This window comes from Podarcis pityusensis, assembly GCF_964106645.2.
Source record: "Podarcis pityusensis genome assembly, chromosome: 1".
In the NCBI taxonomy this organism is placed as follows: Eukaryota; Metazoa; Chordata; class Lepidosauria; order Squamata; family Lacertidae; genus Podarcis; species Podarcis pityusensis.
Window position 1 is genome coordinate 32,743,246 of NC_138028.1, and position 18,616 is coordinate 32,761,861.

Sequence of the window (18,616 nt, forward strand, 5' to 3'; positions counted from 1 at the left end):
TATCTCTGGGAATCTGAGTATGCCTAAGATTGCTTGGGAAACAGCCAAGGGAATTAACTGGACTGCCCAAGGGCAATAACATTCCTCTTTAAGACTGCTTTAGTGTTCTCAAAGCTACCAACATGAGTCTGACCAAACAGCGGGAGGCAGTGGAAGACAGGAGTGCCTGGTGTCTATGGGGTCATGAAGAGTCGGACACAACTGAACAACTAAACAACAACAAATGTTCTCCTAAGGAAGTACAAAGGCTCCAAGAGTCAAATGAGTACTGAGGGGCCCATGCCCATTTTGGCCCTAAAGAATTACAGTATACGGACTGAGTGTGGTCGTTTCATAACATTGACATTCAATGAAGAAAAGTTGACAAATGCATTCTGATATATTAAGTTTCTTCAGTATTTGTATGCTGTTGTTACACATTACTCCCAGTTGAGTGGTGTCCCCTCTAACCAGTTCCCCCTGTGATTTCACAGAATGCCAGACCACTCTTGCTTCAGAGGACAACTAGTGAGCCCTTTTTTCTCTGAACTCAGGAGCGAGACTCATCGCAGGACCCTCCTATGGGCTTCCCCTACTTTCTTGTGCTCAGGTTCGCCCCATTTTCTTCCGCTATGCTGGTCCCTGTACGCAATTAGCATGGACAGTCCTACTGCTTCTTTCCTCCCCTCAGCAAGCTCCTCTTGGCACCCTTGTACTTGACCTCTCATTACTTCGCCTGCCAGTTATCGGAAACATTGAGGCAGAGGGAGTTCCCCTATTCATTGCCTGTCTATTTTCCTGTTGGAAGAACCAAACACTTTGGAGCTTTTCCTGCAGCCATTTCTTCGGCTGTTCTCTCCTCCACGCCCTACTATTCCCTCTCAGCACTTCTGTTTTATCTCTGTATACTGAGAGAGGCGTGCTTTCCCGCCAGACTGACTGCTGGAGAAGCTTCCTGCAAATACAAAGGCATGAGCCAATGACAGGTTCCTCCTCACAAAACCCTTCCAAGGCAGCTCCCATAGGAAAACAACCCTTTATGAGATATATAAAACCATGATCAGATAAAAAAAAAAGAAACTATTACTGCAATACACACAGAAAGCAAATGGTCATAGTCCTCCTCAAACTCTAATACTTCTTGATCTCGAAGATCACATGAAAAGTCTTCATAAATAACACCATTAATCAGATTGCTCTGGAAAAATAAAAAGGTTTAATGATAACTTCTAACCGGTGGTATAAACCATCATACCAATTTCAGTTTTACTTCATAAATCTCTAGGAAAAGTTAAAACGATAACATCAAAACTTCATTGGATTTGATACACTCCATTTGGTCCCACTAAACAAGGAATGCACAACAAGTTGGACAATATGATTTATTTTGGCCAGTAGTACAAAATAATCTGAACAGTTTGAAATATGGCTGGTGTATATATTTTCAGCCAGGTATTTTAGCTTACTCATACACAAACAAACACTCATACATACACAGAGAGGTTTGCACTATAAGACTGCAGAAGGATCATATCCAAACAAAGGAAATATGAATTTCAGCAATACTAAAAAAGAACTAGAATGGTTTTGGGCATTCACAACACAGTACAATCCTGCAGGTATTTAAACATTAGCATTCTCTGTTAATTTGATGAAATATTTAAATATTTTGGAGAATGTGCCCCAATTGCATATGGCATATGGTATGTAATTACTAACTGTAAGTTTGTTTACATTAATTTAAAATACACCACTCTATATAAAAATAAAGCAACTATTTCTATAATTCACACTTTCAGTTATAGATATTGGTACAGAAACGCTATTATTTAATTTATATTTTGTGTAGATAATCAAATGTGATGTTAAATGAAATGCTGTGTAGTCTTCAAATATATTAAGAATTTTTACCTCATACTTTGGAAACAAGGTCTCCTTCATAAGAGAGAGAGAAGCGGCGAATTTCTGTGGAGCTGGTGTCCAAAACATTTTGAGAGACCCTGGATGAAATTTAACCTTCACATCAAAAACAATTAAAAAAATTAGTATGACTTTAATCCTAGACATATTTTCTTCTGAATAATTAGATGTTGCTGTGCTGAAATAGTAAACATTTCAAGACAAATCAGGCATTTTGAGATAAAACAGAGGTGAAGGAAACACAAAATATGAAGGGCTCTTATATCACCTGGCAAAAGCTACACATCTCATTTGCATGGGAAAACCAGCAGTCTCTGGATCAGGGCAAATGAGTAAAATCCTTATTCTAAACATATTACATAAGAATATGGACTACCTCAATCAGCAGGAAATCTAAATGGAAAGACCCAAGTCCTATACTTTCATATGCCCAGGATTATATATTAGCAACAGGGGGTGCTTACATCCACAATTGTATCCTAAAGCTTTCCCACACAGTTAAAGATTTATTAAACTAGTATCCCCAAAACAGAAAATGCCAGGAGACTCCAAAGCTGACAAAGCAAGAGAATGAGACATCATAAAACTCTCTGCATTCAAGGCCCAGTTAAATAAAGAATTTGCATACAATTACCCCACTGTCAGATATACAAGAAAGAAATAGAAAAATTGACTGAAAGTCAGGGGAGAGGAAAGGGGTTTCTGTGAAAGGGAAAGAGTCCAGCCTTCAATGTGGTTGGATTACACCATTTGAAAAGGAGATGAGCTTGTCATGAAAGGAAGCCACTAGGGTTGGTAAGGCAAGTCCTAATATTGTCTATTGAACCTCCCTCCTTCTGTACCTTGAGTGTACTGTATAAGAACCTGGGAAATGCAGGCCAAAAAACTACCTACTATACTTTGAATTTTTCTTCTCTATATAAACACCCTCTTTAAAAAAGCAGAAGCAATCTAGAAAGACAATAATTTGTTATATTTCAAAAGATGGGACTTCAGAAAAATATGTTATCAGAATTACGTATCAAATCTTACTTTTTCTCCCAACAGGGCTAGTTGAGGTTTTTCAACATAAAACTCAGCTACTCTTTGCCATTCAGGCATACTTTCTGGTGACCTTGGAGGGAAAACTTTAACTCCATCTTCCTGACTGCATTTGTATACTTCTGAAATAGGAACTCCTTCATTACAAATTCTGGAAAAGATTATCAGTAAGATACTGGAATATTTGTAAAGCACACACACACACACAGAGTATTTACTCAGTTCAATTTTTATGCTTTGTTTTGCTTTTAAATAGCACATTCTTGATGGCAAATAATTGCAGGCTATAACTTCAGCAACTACTGGCCAACATAGCTCAAGTAATGATGGATTCACACTAAATTTTATTTCAAAGCAGCACTGGGAGATGAGTGTGCTGACAGTGGGGAAATGAATAGAAAGACAGTTAAACAGTAATTGATTTGGAGAAATTGAGGGGGGCAGCCATTTTTTTACTAGCTAGGCCTAACCACAGCAATCATTTTGTAGTGTTGCCTAGATATCAAGTAGTTTTGTTAATAGTAAATAGACTAAATTTCATTGAGATTAGCTCTCTGGGTATTTTTAAAATTAGGTGTTAATCGGCTCAATCCCTTCAGATCAAAAGGATCTTCTTATCACGTAAGTTAAGCATGCCATGAGCAGTTCTCCTGCCAGTGATCTGTCAACAATTTTGATGAATTAGTTTTAGTGTTTTTACTATATATAAGAGTTTTAATTGCATTTATATGTTTCATGTTTCTGTAAACTGCCCAGACAGCTATGTTATACATCTGGTATACAAAGAGAATGAATACATAAATAAATAAAATGCTAAAAATAGATACTTAAGTCAATTATCATTTTCAACTCAAGAGTACATTCTAACAGTGCCATCTACTGGTGGTTCAAAACTTTCTCACCAGAGAACAGTTGAACACTGCTGGGTTCTGCAATAAAATCTGCCTTGAAAGTCCTGTGGGCAGAAAGCAAGGCTATATATTTAAAATCAACTTTCATATCTTTATTCCTGTGACCACCAAAATATTGTTTTCATTTTAAAAAGGAATGTAATAATGCAAATGTGAAACCACAGAACACCGTTCCAGAGTCTTGTTTAGTCTCACAGATATTAAAGCATTATCTACACTTGGGTAGTTTCTGATTTCATAAGAGAATTGTGATAATGAATTACTCTAGCAGGGTCTCCAAAATATAAGCAAGGAAACAATCAGGATTAATTAAACTGCCCACAAAACATTTTGCTGAAGGAATGCCTGTTCACATAAACAAGTCTCCTGAGTCAATAGAATCTATCACATTCTCATTCCTATGAAAAGACACTGCTTGATAGTGTTTGTTGATTCAGACTAGATGCCATTCAAACAACCGTTGTCATGTTAACAAAGGAAAGGGCTTTTCTTGGACCAAAGGGGAAAGGGGGGAAACCTGCCTGACAGCACGGCACAGGGATACCAGAGCACATCTTCAGTTTCTGCCTACCACACACTAAATAACAGGAATAAGTTTCAGGCATTCCAGTCCTTGCTCTGACCTGTCACCCTAACCCACTATTCTAATGTCAGGATGTTAGGACAGCTAACTGCCCTACAAATATTTGTGCTGGATGTGTTTACTGGGCCAAATAGAGAAATGGCTATTGGCTTAGAACAGGAGTGAGAACTGGTGAAAGGGAACAAGTTACCTCTTTAAAGTAACAGTGACATTTTAAAGCAATCATTAAACTTAGTCTTGTTTACATGCAAATAATTCCATTATGTGATATTATCAATAAATTTCAATAAATAATATAGGGAATAGCCGTTTTGCACGCAACCAAGGCACACACAACTGCTGACATGCATGCTGTTTTCAGCCCCGGAATAGGGCAGGACCGGCTTTTGCGTGCCCCACTGATACGCACAATACCCAGAATGCAACCCCCACACAAACAGGGAGTTGTCAGTATACTTGCCTGGCAATTGAATTTAAGTTCCTTAATTAGTTAAAATAGTGAAGGAGGTGAGGACAGGTGACCCCACCTAGGCCCGAAGTCACACACCCCCCCCAAAGCAGGCTCAAAGCTTCTCAAAGCTTTTCAAAATCATTTTCTCAGCAGCTAAAAGAGCCAGTGTGGTGTAGTGGTTAAGAGCGGTAGTCTCGTAATCTGGGGAACCGGGTTCGCGTCTCCACTCCTCCACATGGAGCTGCTGGGTGACCTTGGGCCAGTCACACTTCTTTGAAGTCTCTCAGCCCCACTCACCTCACAGAGTGTTTGTTGTGGGGGAGGAAGGGAAAGGAAAATGTTAGCCGCTTTGAGACTCCTTAAAGGGAGTGAAAGGCGGGATATCAAATCCAAACTCTTCTTCTTCTTCTTCTTCTTCTTCTTCTTCTTCTTCTTCTAAAAGGCATTAGCTAAGCATCAGAAGCATTTCGCTCTGCTGTAACAAAGGTCACTTCTCAGGCTAGCTGACCTTGCCAAAAGGTACATTCAACTTGCAACTTTTCTTTCCAGGAATTGTGCCAATAGAGCAAGATAAAAGAAACATATCTTGGACATGCTGAATGCAAGGCTTCTCAACCCGCTTTCCTGGGAAGGGCGCCAACAGTCCAAAAGAGTCCCAAGACAGGAGCTTTCTGTTCATGCTTAGGAAACTCAACTTGGGGCAGGACTCCTGAAGAGGAGGAGAAAGGGGAGGGAACTCGAAGGGGAATATATGCTCTGTGCAAATGGCTGTGAACTCGTGCTTGTTTGTGAGTTATCACACTTGCTCCTTCTACCAGCCGGATAGTAGAAATAAAGCTTTTTCTCTGAAACTATTCCTTGAGTGTCTGTTGACTCCCATTTTCCCCGTCCCGGGCGCAAAGCTCTCACCCGAGGCTAAAAAGGCTACAATAGCTGGGTTTAGGCTAATAGTTGAACATTAATTAATTTAATTAAATGCTAGCAAGTGAAATTTATATTTTATGTCTTGGGTGTTTTTATTTGCACTGTGCTGTTGTTGAATGGGTGTGTTTTACTTTTGTTTACTGTGCATTGTCCTGGGCTCCTTGTGAAGAACAGCAACTTAGAAAGGTTTTAAAATAAGTAAGTAAGTAAGTAAGTAAGTAAATAAATAAATAAATAAAGGGTGGGAATCTTACACCTAGAAATATTGTAACAAAAAGTATCAAGAAGTCATAGCATCATTGAATAATAATAATTAATAATAATAAAAATAATAATAATAATAGTAATAATAATTTATTATTTATACCCCGCCCATCTGGCTGGGCCTCCCCAGCCACTCTGGGCGGCCTCCAACAAAATATTAAAATACAATAGTCCGTCAAACATTAAAAGCTTCCCTAAACAGGGTTGCCTGTTTATCAAGAATTATAAAGAATATAGAAGGACAAGTCGTTGAGGAAATATCAACATGGCTTCTGCAAAGGGAAGGCCTGCCTGACTTACCTTTTAGGATTTTTGACAGTGGCAGTAAGTATGTGGTTAGGGGTGATTCAGTATACATTATGTACTTGGACTTGAAAGAGCTATTCAAAGCATTACCGTTTTACAATTGTTGGCATCCCAGCCAAGAAGACCACTAGCAGGGCCAATCTGGGCAGGAGAGCTGCAGGGCAGGAGGGCCATCTGGCCCAGGGCCTCTGGCTCAAAAGGGGGCTCAAATTTAGACACTTGTTAATTTTTTTGCATTTCGTATGTTTCACAACTTGTTTTTATGCACATCAGACCAAAATGTGACACACCCTCTCAGCTAGAAAAGGTTAGAAAAGCTATTGTTAAATAAATTTTAAAAATCAAACTATGTCTCACTCTATTTTTGCGCCTTGTTTTCGGATATTTTTATTTCGGTAATTGTTATTCTTCTTCTGGTTAGGAGTCTTAAAAGCTGGGCCTCTCCAAACCTCTGAGAGGGCCTGGGCCTCCCCACTAGAACCTCTTTGGCAGGACCACCTTCTCTGAGTTCTGCCACTTCTCAATGGAAGGCTTGCTGGCCCAGTCCTTCCTATTGCACCACCCAAAAAAGAGAGGACACTGAAGCAGGCAAAGTCTTCCAGAAGAAGAGGGCAGGTGAGCACATCAGAGGCCGGAGCAATCCTCACTTGTTCAATGTTTGCTGCCAAAAAATATGCCCCCTGCAGTTGGTCCAGGACTGAAAGGCCAGGGATGGGTAGGAACCTCATGCACTGAGCACCAGCTGTGCTGGGGAAAGGCAGCAGGAGCCACTGGCGGAGGAAGAGGGGGGCGGGGAGAGCGCACTGCCCCCAGCAGCACAATCCCAGTGGGGTGCCATCGCAGCTGCCCCCCTGCCTGCGCTGGGTGCCACACCCCCACAGGTGGCGTGCCACGCCCCCGCAGGCAGCATTTCATGCCCCCAGGCGCATGCCACGCCCCTGGGACACGCACCAGCCATGCACCCGCCTGCTCTCCGCCCCCCCGGTGCCAGAGCATGAAGCTCTGCCACTGGCAGGAGCCACAAAAACTCAGTGTGTGCCACAGGAAGGAGGGACACAAATCTGTAGACTTCTGTTATTCCTGGAATGCAAATAAAGTTGTGTGAATTGGTTCTTCCACCAGAAAAAATATTCACTGTTACATAGAACTGCATCATAGTGCTCACTCGGCAAGACAAAAACATTACACAAAGTATTTTCTAATCATACCTTTCTCTTGCCATAAATTCATCATAAGCAGGAGTGGATGGTAAGAACTGCTCTGAGAGGTCACTGCAAAGATTAACTGGTGGTAATAAAACATTATGACCCCTTTTGTCTATAGTATGGTGTATTCTGGAAGCAAGCTGCAGATGAACAGGCAACACACATCTTGGGCAAGCCTCACAAAGAAGGTGAATAAGTGGGTGATCCACATCTCTAGAAAGAAAATAAAGATCATTACCAGTTGATGCATGTAGATATTAATTTTAAAGTTACTGAGTCTGGACCTGTATGTTTCTGTCTGGAACCTGTTAAACTGATTGGGGCTGTCTGCTCTGCTCCTCTCCAAATAACTTTAAAAGCCCATGCCTTGGAAGTGGTGCAAGCATTCTGGCGCAAGCTGAAGGGCAAAAGCCAAAGGGTGCTTGTTCTGTGGCTCTTTGCCTCTGGGCTTGTGCCCTCTTTGAAGAGGGAGGGAGAGGAGGGGAGGGGAGGGGAGAGAGAGCACAGTGCACTCCTCCCAAGGGAATGTGGAAATGAATTATGTGAAACATCACACATGGAGAAAAGTCACCATACTGGGGGTAGAGGTCTTCTATGGAACCTGTTGACCCACCCCTCTATAAAACAACACGGTAGTGATCGTTTTCTTTCTTTGAGGGTGAAAGAGAAGGCAAGACCAAAAACTATGACAGATCTTGCTACACTGGGTAAAGAAGCTCCTTCCCAGAGGAGCGGTGTTCAAGCAGCTATTTTTGATGTTTTGAATCAAACTACAATGGAACAATACAGAATGTATGTAATGCAGGTGAGAAAAAGTGTTGCAAAGTTATGGGTTAGTGTTTCTGCACATGGTAGTCTGTACTGCAAAATTTCTTAAACAATTATATACCGTAAACAACTACCTCGCACACATTTCCATTTTCTTCCACAATACAATTTCCCTGTCACCCTTTTTCAAATATAAAAAGTTACAATTCTGTAGCTCTCAAAAGAAAGCATAACAGACAAGTTTAATTAATCACAGTCATCAATTACAATGTTACCCAGTGTGTTTTGTTAGCAGGTTTTGTTTTTAATGTAACTGAGAAAATAACAACTGAACCATAGTTTATTGTGCCCCTTTGCTTGAGCTCCAAAAGAAGATGGAATCATTTACCGGTAATGGACAAAAATGGAAACACTCCTAACAAAAAACTAAAATATTTAGAACATGTTGCAGGTAAAGGTGTGTGTTTTTACAGCACACACTCTCCTTAAGCACTCTATTTATCATCCTTTGAAAGAGAAGACAAAGAAAAACCAATACTATGTGTGTGGCCTACATTAACCTCACTTAATGCACTCAATAACTTTTTTTCACAAAATCATGCTTTTTCTGCACCATTGATAATCTGACAGTAACTTTTTACTGAAGTAAAATACTCATTGTCTGCTGTCATTATTTGTTTTAATACATAATCTTGCTAACCAAATGAACTTAAAGCAATGTAGATAAGCAATGGCATGCACAGGGTCACTTAAATGCCAATTTGACCGTTTCATAAACTTTGGAATTCTTTTCCCATGAGTCTGCTCTCGGTTACTTAATTGAAAGTAATATCCATTTACAAACTTCAGACTTGCCATAAAAAGGCTCTCTTCCGTGTCCCAGAAACTTTTCAGGGCTTGAATCACAACAAAAGCTAGTAATTAAAGCTTTTTTCCTACACCAATAAAGTAGTGGAGGAGTAACCTGGGGTATTCCAAAACACATTTGACCCTAAGAAGTTACTATTCCAAAGGGTGAAAAACTGAAAAACAAATGTGAAAATAAATAAATACTGTAAAGGAAATGATGGCAGGCACATCATTCAATTGAAGGGCCAATACCAAACATATTTAATGAATTAAGTTCTGAAGAATGCAACAGAACTTACTGAAATAAAGCATGCATACAATTAATAGGGAAGCCATGCACCACAGTCTGCCACAGACAAGACTTATTAAAAGTACCAGGATCTTTAAGAGGAGTACATCTAATTGTTTAATTTCTTTCATCAATTCTATGGATTATAGCATAGCCACTATCTCCACAAGCCTATGTAAGTTTACTCAAAAGTAATCAGATCTACTCATCAGTAAGTCCCAGTAGGTTAAATGGAGCATATTCTCAGGTAAGTGGGCATAGGAGTGTAACTTAAAGCAGGTATGATTGCAAGGAACTATGTGTACCACTCAGCACATAATATGCAAGATGGCGAGATTTTAAGAAATAAGTGAAAAAGCAGGGTTGTTTCAAACATGTGGCCCCTCTACCCACATTTTTCCACATTCAGGGAGGTTATGTGGAGGATGGGGACAGACTTTGGGGGTGCGGACATTCAGGTGGATGGTTTCCAATGTGACTTACAACAAGATATAAGGCAGCCCTTCCTTATTCCTTATCACAAATGGAAATCATTAATTATGTAGCTGTTGACTATGGGATGATTATTATGACTTAAATGTAACTGACATTAAGATTAGGTAACACAGATCGGAAATGAACCCAAACCACCATGCGGGGAGCCATTTTAACTAAAATGTATTAATTGGAAGTTGATTGGCATTTTGATAATTGTATAATTTGGGAATTAATTGCTACTGTTATAATTTTTTATTGGGGGTATATTGGAAAACTAATAAAAATAAATAAATTAGTGCTAAAAAGGAAATATTTTTAAGCTCACTTGATCTTTGTAGTCCAAGTGGAAAGCAGAGATACGGGATGCTGTTCATCAAGATCTTCTAAATCCTCCTGAATTTTAACTGGTTTAGCCTTTGGAATTGATTTGCCTTTTATTTCCAGCTCTATGTCTGAGGACAGAGACTTCTATACAGGGATAAAATTCAACAGTAAAGTCAAGAACATTAATAAAGAATGGCTAAAGTAAACTTTCAACAGCCTCACAGCTGGGTTATTTGTTCAGATGTGCAGTAATATTCCTACCCCTTTTTTAAAAAATCCCTTGCTCCTCCCTGTTGTTAGGCATGGCCACAACCACAGACAGGCCATCTGTCCATGTTAAATTATGGAAAGCAACCCTAAAACCAGAATTATTAAATATATAAAAGCTGAGGCCTTGATCAAGAAGAATTAGCATGTCTTCCACACTTTTCCTTATCAGATTCAGGACAAGACAGCTGCCTTTCTGAAGTAGAAAAGCAAAACTTACCCTCTTCCAATGTGATGTTTGCCTCAATTCCGTTCAACACTCTTGAATGAAGAATTTCTCTTCATTATCAATCTTCCCCACCCCCTCCAAACTTTAAGGAGATAAAATGGAGCTGGTTTTCATAAATGGAGCTGGTCTATCATAAAACATGTGAGGGAGACCCTTGCTCTGAGCAGGTAAGTTGCTGATACTCTATCTAGCGTAAGATATTTAGTAAGAGTGTGTGCTGGAATTTCACAAATTCCAATGCAAAGTGGGATGCCTTGGAAGAATTTGGAGCTTCTCAAAGGTGAAGCTAGATCTCTGTGAGGAGGCAAAAATGAAAGCAAAATAATTTGCCAACCACCCAAACATAGAGACCACTCACCCAAACAGCATCTCTCTTTCCAAAATTCAAGTACAGATTATTGGCCCTCATACAGTACACTAATGCATGCACATACCAGTCCAGACCTTTCACAGCCTCTCCTGATTCAGATGTTTATGTTCTAATGAACGTCTATGATTTGTCCCTAAGATCAGCATCCATATCTGAAGACTGGAAAGTGGTCAATGTAACATCCATTTTTTAAAAGGGACTCAGGAAGATCCTGGAAATTACAGGCTACTTTCCTTAGTATTTGGTTTATTTTCAAATTATTTCCTAATTATCCTTTTCCATGCTAGAAGGGAACTGAAAAGAAAACTGCCGATGTCATAATGCCATTTTACAAATTTAGAGTATGACTGCACTTGGAATACTGTGTACAGTTCTGGTTGCCTCACCTCCAAAGGAATATTGCAAAGTTGGCAAAAGTTCAGAAAAGGGCAACCAAAATAATCAAAGAGATCACTCCCTCCTTTGTTTTTTCCTTAAGGTGACTTAATAGCTTATGAGTCCTTTCTGTAGAGAGTCTTTCCGAGATCTAAATATGAATAAATGGTATTTTAAAATTTATCTCTTACCTGTGATGGTTCAGGTATGGCCTTTTCCACATCTTTTTGCTCTGGAGGAGTTGGCTCTTGTAACTGTACAACCTCTGAAGATGAACTCTCTTCACTTTCATGGAAGCTTATTACCTCTTGTGAAGATGATAATGAGGAATGCTCTACTTTCTCTCTTGGCGTTTCAGTCACTTCTTCATCAGCCTATGAGGACATTTTAGTCTAGATATGCATTTCTATTTCCCTCAATTATATATATATATATATATATATATATATATATATATACACATACACACACACACACACACACACACACATATATATATATATACACACACACACACACACACATATATATATATATATATATATATATATATATATATATCGGCTCCTAATCTAGCTAAGTATGAAAATATTTAGCTCAAATATATAACACTGAAATATTGACCCTGCACAAGGTCCTGATCCAGATTGGACCTGCTATTGCTTATTGTCTGAAAGGTGTCACATCTGTTTTGTCCCTAAGTTTAACAGCAACATACAGTATACTTGAGAAGAAGGTGAGGCAGTGCTTAATTTTTTTAAATGTAAACAATGAGGTTCAGGTCTGTGAAGGAACCTTGCCCTCTATCCTTTTCACTAATTCTGTATAGGGAAGGGACAAGCTGTTATTGCTCAGGGTAATGAGAAAGGAACTGTGCACATGCTCAGAGGTACTTTTCACATAATTTCTGCTGGCTAGTAGAAATAATGGTGTCGTTTTGCTACCAAGACCCAACCGACCCATGCTCCTCTATTAATCTGAGGACTACTATAGTGCTCTACACGGGCAATTCCTGCATCTCTTTATTTTATTACAATGCTTGTGCCACAGAACATCCCCACTCCTCTGATCTGAGGTTGCTGCAACACAAATCCTTGAATCTTGTTACACGTGTGGGTTGGCCTGTTCTCTATAGCAGCATTGGTTGGTATTATATGGTTCACTTTATGTTTCACCTAAGAGGCATTTAATAGGCCTTCTTTTCAAACATTACAAGTAATCAGTGATCTTGCTCTTTGTGGCTGCCAATCATATGGTGGAATTTACTTCCAAGTAAACAAGCATAACTTTACACTGTGAGAATGATTAGCTTTTAATTTGCTATGTTTAAAACAATAGAGAAAATGGTAGAGTTGGAAGGGTCATCTAGTCCAACTTCCTGCAATGCAGAAATCTCAACTAGATCATACAAGATGATCTAACCTCTGTTTAAAAATCTCCAAGGAGAGTTCACCAGCTCTTATGTGAGTCTGTTCCACTGTCAACCAGCTCTTACTGTAAGACTAGTCTTCCTGATGTTCAGGAAAATAATTATATAAAATAAATATATAAATATTTTTTAAAAAAATTAAATCTAAAATAATACAAAGTATTTTAAAAATAAGCTTTTGTTTTGATCTCTCATTCCATGGTCCAAAGTTTACCAAACCCTATTCCCAACCACCTAAATTAGCAAATCAACCAATCCCAGCTTTACTTTACATAGAAGAAACAGTCATTTTATCTTTTTCAGTCATACTATCCTTTTTCCTTGTCTACTGTATGGGAGACCTGCTCAGAATAAATTACCAAAAGAATAACATTTTTGTCTTTTCTAAAAGGCTCACCAAACATAGGAAGCTGATTAACAACCATGATATAAAGCTGGTCAGACATTCAGACAGTCATAAAGTCCTGAGCCACCCCAAAGCCAGTCGCCTCAGCATGGATGTTGAAGGTCCCTAGAACCAGCAGTCTGGGAGTCCTCAACACCACCTCCAAGACTGTCAGCTCAGGCAGGGAGACTGCTGGGCAGCAAGGCAGGTGGTAAACCAGCAGAATCCCTAATCTACGCCAATTGCTCAGTGCCAGGAATCTGTCCCAGTCCTGCCTGGAGATGCATGGACTGAACCAGGAACCTTCTGCATGCAAGTCTGGTGGTTTTTCACTGAGATACAGCACTTCACCAGTTTAATCTGAGAGCACCTGGAGAACTACCCAATCACAGGGCATCCGACTTGCTGGGATTCTTTATACAGCTTTATCCAGCCCTCCAATAGTCTAGAATCTGCACAGCTTCACCTAATTCTGATGTCAAGATAAACAGAGCTAAGTGTCATTGGCATATTGGAGGCACCCTGCTCAAAGACTAGGCTCACACTGAGAAAACAGATGGCACATGGGATACAAGAATAAGAAAAAGGATGCATAAAACAGCAGCTTGGAAAGAGAATAATACAGGTAGTATCAGCAAAGAAAGGAGTAGTCAGAAACAAGAAAGTTTAGAATTTAAGTTTTACCTTAACTTCAGCAATATCTTCTCTCATTCTTGCGGCTTCCATTTGAAAATGAGCTTGGGGATGGTGAGCTTGGGGAAAGCTCGCTCTTCGTGATGATCCTGGTATATCCTAGAGAAAATAAAGGGCAAATATACAATCTACAGTATCAATCATCATGGATGAAAGAAGTGATGTTTTATGAACAAGCTGTATCATCTTCACCAGGAATACTACACCTGTAGCCCATCACAGGTTTGTTGGACTACAACCCCATTATCCCCAAGCCCTGTCAGTCTGAATGGGGCTGCTAAGACTTGCAGTTCACAAGATCTGGAGGGCACCAGGTTGGAGGAAGGATATTGTATATTAATCAGAGACCCAATGCTTATATGCCTGCCAACCCAGCAGCAGTTGTTGCAAATTTCTTACTGCCCCAAATCAACGGGCTTGAATGGATTCTCAAAAGAAGGGAGCTCTTTCCTTGGCAAAGGTACAGGGATGTCAATTTTCAGAAGCAGCCATAACACAAGTAGTAATTGTTATGCTTCATTACAACCAGTAGCAGCCTGTGTGGTTGAGTCATCCTCCCAGTGCTGGCATTGCTGTAGATTACCGGTACCCGGTTGAGACCGTGAGGTGGGGGCATGGAGGCAGTCATGTTGAGGCTGCCCAGGCATACTAGCAGAAGCACTAGATTAGCTCTGCCAGCATCCTTGCACACACCCAACCTCACCACCATCGTTCTCTACCCTAGCCCTGTCCAGCCAAACTGCAGCTGTGATGGGAGGGCAGCTGCATCACACAAGGCAGGCAGCTAACGCTTACAATATATATATTTTTAAATTTTAACTATAAGTAAGTCATTGCTAACAAAAACAATTCAAGGAATATTCATGAGATTTTCTGTTATTTGTTTGTTTGATTGTATGTTTGTTTACTTGTATGTACATCTGTTTTCTCGTAAATGTATTTATTTTAAACTAATAAAGATATATATTTTTAAGAGAGAGATTTTCAAAACAAAAGAGAAAAGGAAGCAGATTCTATTTCAAATTAGGATATTTAACTGTAGAAATAACATAAAATATATAACATTATGTATATAAAACCAAGTTTGTTTTCAGCTCTCATTTCATCATTTGCTTTCAACAGATATAAAATAGTTGGAATACAAGGTACAGTATATTGTAAAGTGGCTAAAGCAAGTTCTGTTATACTAGTTTATTTCACCCTTACAGTGAAATTTAACTGTGGCCACTTTTAGTCCTTGCAGTGGGGCGGGGGTGTTTGTGCAAATGTTAAAGAACCTGCCTAAACTGACTAGCAGTAAACAGCAGTGCAACATAACCCATCTTGTCTCCTAACGGTACCTACCACCACCACTTTTTGCATGTGCAAGTTTATTTTGTAATCCATTCCAAATCTGGAGCACAACCTCAGCTAGCGCAATGCTCCTTCTCCATATAAAGGAGAAAAAGGATGCATAAAACAGCAGCTTGGAAAGAGAATAATACAGGTAGTATCAGCAAAGAAAGGAGTAGTCAGAAACAAGAAAGTTTAGAATTTAAGTTTTACCTTAACTTCAGCAATATCTTCTCTCATTCTTGCGGCTTCCATTTGAAAATGAGCTTGGGGATGGTGAGCTTGGGGAAAGCTCGCTCTCCGTGATGATCCTGGTATATCCTAGAGAAAATAAAGGGCAAATATACAATCTACAGTATCAATCATCATGGATGAAAGAAGTGATGTTTTATGAACAAGCTGTATCATCTTCACCAGGAATACTACACCTGTAGCCCATCACAGGTTTGTTGGACTACAACCCCATTATCCCCAAGCCCTGTCAGTCTGAATGGGGCTGCTAAGACTTGCAGTTCACAAGATCTGGAGGGCACCAGGTTGGAGGAAGGATATTGTATATTAATCAGAGACCCAATGCTTATATGCCTGCCAACCCAGCAGCAGTTGTTGCAAATTTCTTACTGCCCCAAATCAACGGGCTTGAATGGATTCTCAAAAGAAGGGAGCTCTTTCCTTGGCAATGGTACAGGGATGTCAATTTTCAGAAGCAGCCATAACACAAGTAGTAATTGTTATGCTTCATTACAACCAGTAGCAGCCTGTGTGGTTGAGTCATCCTCCCAGTGCTGGCATTGCTGTAGATTACCGGTACCCGGTTGAGACCGTGAGGTGGGGGCATGGAGGCAGTCATGTTGAGGCTGCCCAGGCATACTAGCAGAAGCACTAGATTAGCTCTGCCAGCATCCTTGCACACACCCAACCTCACCACCATCGTTCTCTACCCTAGCCCTGTCCAGCCAAACTGCAGCTGTGATGGGAGGGCAGCTGCATCACACAAGGCAGGCAGCTAACGCTTACAATATATATATTTTTAAATTTTAACTATAAGTAAGTCATTGCTAACAAAAGCAATTCAAGGAATATTCATGAGATTTTCTGTTATTTGTTTGTTTGATTGTATGTTTGTTTACTTGTATGTACATCTGTTTTCTCGTAAATGTATTTATTTTAAATTAATAAAGATATATTTTTTTAAAAGAGAGATTTTCAAAACAAAAGAGAAAAGGAAGCAGATTCTATTTCAAATTAGGATATTTAACTGTAGAAATAACATAAAATATATAACATTATGTATATAAAACCAAGTTTGTTTTCAGCTCTCATTTCATCATTTGCTTTCAACAGATATAAAATAGTTGGAATACAAGGTACAGTATATTGTAAAGTGGCTAAAGCAAGTTCTGTTATACTAGTTTATTTCACCCTTACAGTGAAATTTAACTGTGGCCACTTTTAGTCCTTGCAGTGGGGTGGGGGTGTTTGTGCAAATGTTAAAGAACCTCCCTAAACTGACTAGCAGTAAACAGCAGTGCAACATAACCCATCTTGTCTCCTAACTGTACCTACCACCACCACTTTTTGCATGTGCAAGTTTATTTTGTAATCCATTCCAAATCTGGAGCACAACCTCAGCTAGCGCAATGCTCCTTCTCCATATAAAGGCATTGTCCCAGTATCAAAGCAATGGCATGCATTCTCATTCTCTGTAAGCTTAATAATCAATTCTATGTTCTGCTGCCATTAGGCAGAACAGCGTAGAATATCAGGTTAAGAAACAAATATTTTTCTATAACAGAAGCTTAAGCTATACCACTTTCACTTGTTCAGCATCTTCTGGTGTCAGTTCTTCAGGTGCCAACTCTGTTGCCAGATGGTCTTTTTTAACAGGTGGTGGCTTGAGAAAGAAAGAAGAATATTAAGATTAAAAAGCATGATCTTTGATGTCACATTTTAGCCATAATGAAAGCATTTGATGGGGGACAACAGGTTATAGAACATCCCTGAATGGCATCCTATGGAATTCCACCATTAGATCTGTATCAATGGGGATTATCCTTTTGCCAGGCTCTACCCTGATGGAGATATCAGTCAGCAAGCAGGTTGCTGATCCAGGATACAAACCCAATGCCCATGCCAAAATCCATCTTACATCTGTAATCAAGTTGTGGTCAATTTTTCAATTCAAAGTGGTGCCTTGTCTTACTTATTGTATCACACTGTTATTTCCCTGCCTCTGTGGCCACTGGCCTGTTGTGCTGTGGCCTGCAAAGATTAAGATTAAAAAGCATGATTCTTAGCATCATCTTTTAGCCATGAGGAAGGCATTTGTTTACATAGTATGTACTACTATGTGATACAATTTAGATTCTTTTCACATTTAGGCCTGGATCTAAAGGTCTGCTCACCTACCGGGAAGCTATGTTACCAATTCCCACAAGCTGCAGGCTTTGTCATTTCACATGGTGCTCCAGGTCCCCAAATCCTCCATAGTAGTTTCTTATGGAGTCAATGTGCTCCGTACTGGGGGGGATCAGTGGCCCTATGCTACTATGTACAAGTGACAGGGCAAGTGGAGATTCAGTTCAACTAATATTCCTTCGTTTCAATCTGCAGCTACTTTGATTACAGCGTATATGATAAAGGACTAAAATATTTATTAGAGCAGTCCTCTGAAACAATACTAAAAAATTAACATCATTCTCTGATAATGCTTTGAACCTTATCAATTTTACCTGTTCCATTTCCAAAGGTGAAACTTCTACAGCTGGAGTCCCTTGTTCTCTCGCCTGAAGTTCTTCATTCATAGCTAATATCTTCATTGTACGAAAATATATATAAATATATTAGAAAGTACACCAATGTCAAACAACAGTAAAACATTTTGCTGAAGTTGATGCTAATGTAAGTGTGGAATCTCCCGTATAATTTTTTTAAAGCACGTTCTATCAATAACCACTCTACTATGATCCTATACATTTCTGGCACAATTCAAGCTGTACCATACCTATGAACTTGATCTCTGTATACTGTAGGTTAGGCACTACATCAATCTCTGCATCCAATATCAACTTGGAAAGCTGCACATGATACTCAAACATGAAAGTCATGTAGACAAGCACCCTCAGTATGTGTTTCACATGCATGAAACTCTTCCCTAGGGCCCTAGTCAGAAACAGAATAAGTGTTTTGTTTTGTTTTATTTTATTTTAACCCATTTTAATTCACTTTGAACCACCAGGATGAAG

General features: G+C 39.5%; 1 protein-coding gene across 2 annotated transcripts in view; it reads right to left on the minus strand.

The window, feature by feature from the left end:
- The window catches only part of TTC6 (tetratricopeptide repeat domain 6), a 66,037-nt gene that overhangs the window by 43,841 nt on the left and 3,580 nt on the right, over nucleotides 1-18,616 (minus strand). The window contains exons 3-12 of one of the 2 annotated variants that reach the window (XM_080977495.1): nucleotides 18,104-18,184; nucleotides 17,182-17,265; nucleotides 15,585-15,692; nucleotides 14,031-14,138; nucleotides 11,724-11,906; nucleotides 10,293-10,435; nucleotides 7,588-7,797; nucleotides 2,932-3,091; nucleotides 1,891-1,995; nucleotides 1,079-1,177 (exon numbers count right to left, since the gene is read on the minus strand). In XM_080977495.1, the coding sequence (XP_080833621.1) occupies nucleotides 1,079-1,177; nucleotides 1,891-1,995; nucleotides 2,932-3,091; nucleotides 7,588-7,797; nucleotides 10,293-10,435; nucleotides 11,724-11,906; nucleotides 14,031-14,138; nucleotides 15,585-15,692; nucleotides 17,182-17,265; nucleotides 18,104-18,184 (1,281 nt within the window). The remainder of the gene's footprint in view (nucleotides 1-1,078; nucleotides 1,178-1,890; nucleotides 1,996-2,931; nucleotides 3,092-7,587; nucleotides 7,798-10,292; nucleotides 10,436-11,723; nucleotides 11,907-14,030; nucleotides 14,139-15,584; nucleotides 15,693-17,181; nucleotides 17,266-18,103; nucleotides 18,185-18,616) is intronic. The other variant, XM_080977496.1, reaches the window with a different exon arrangement.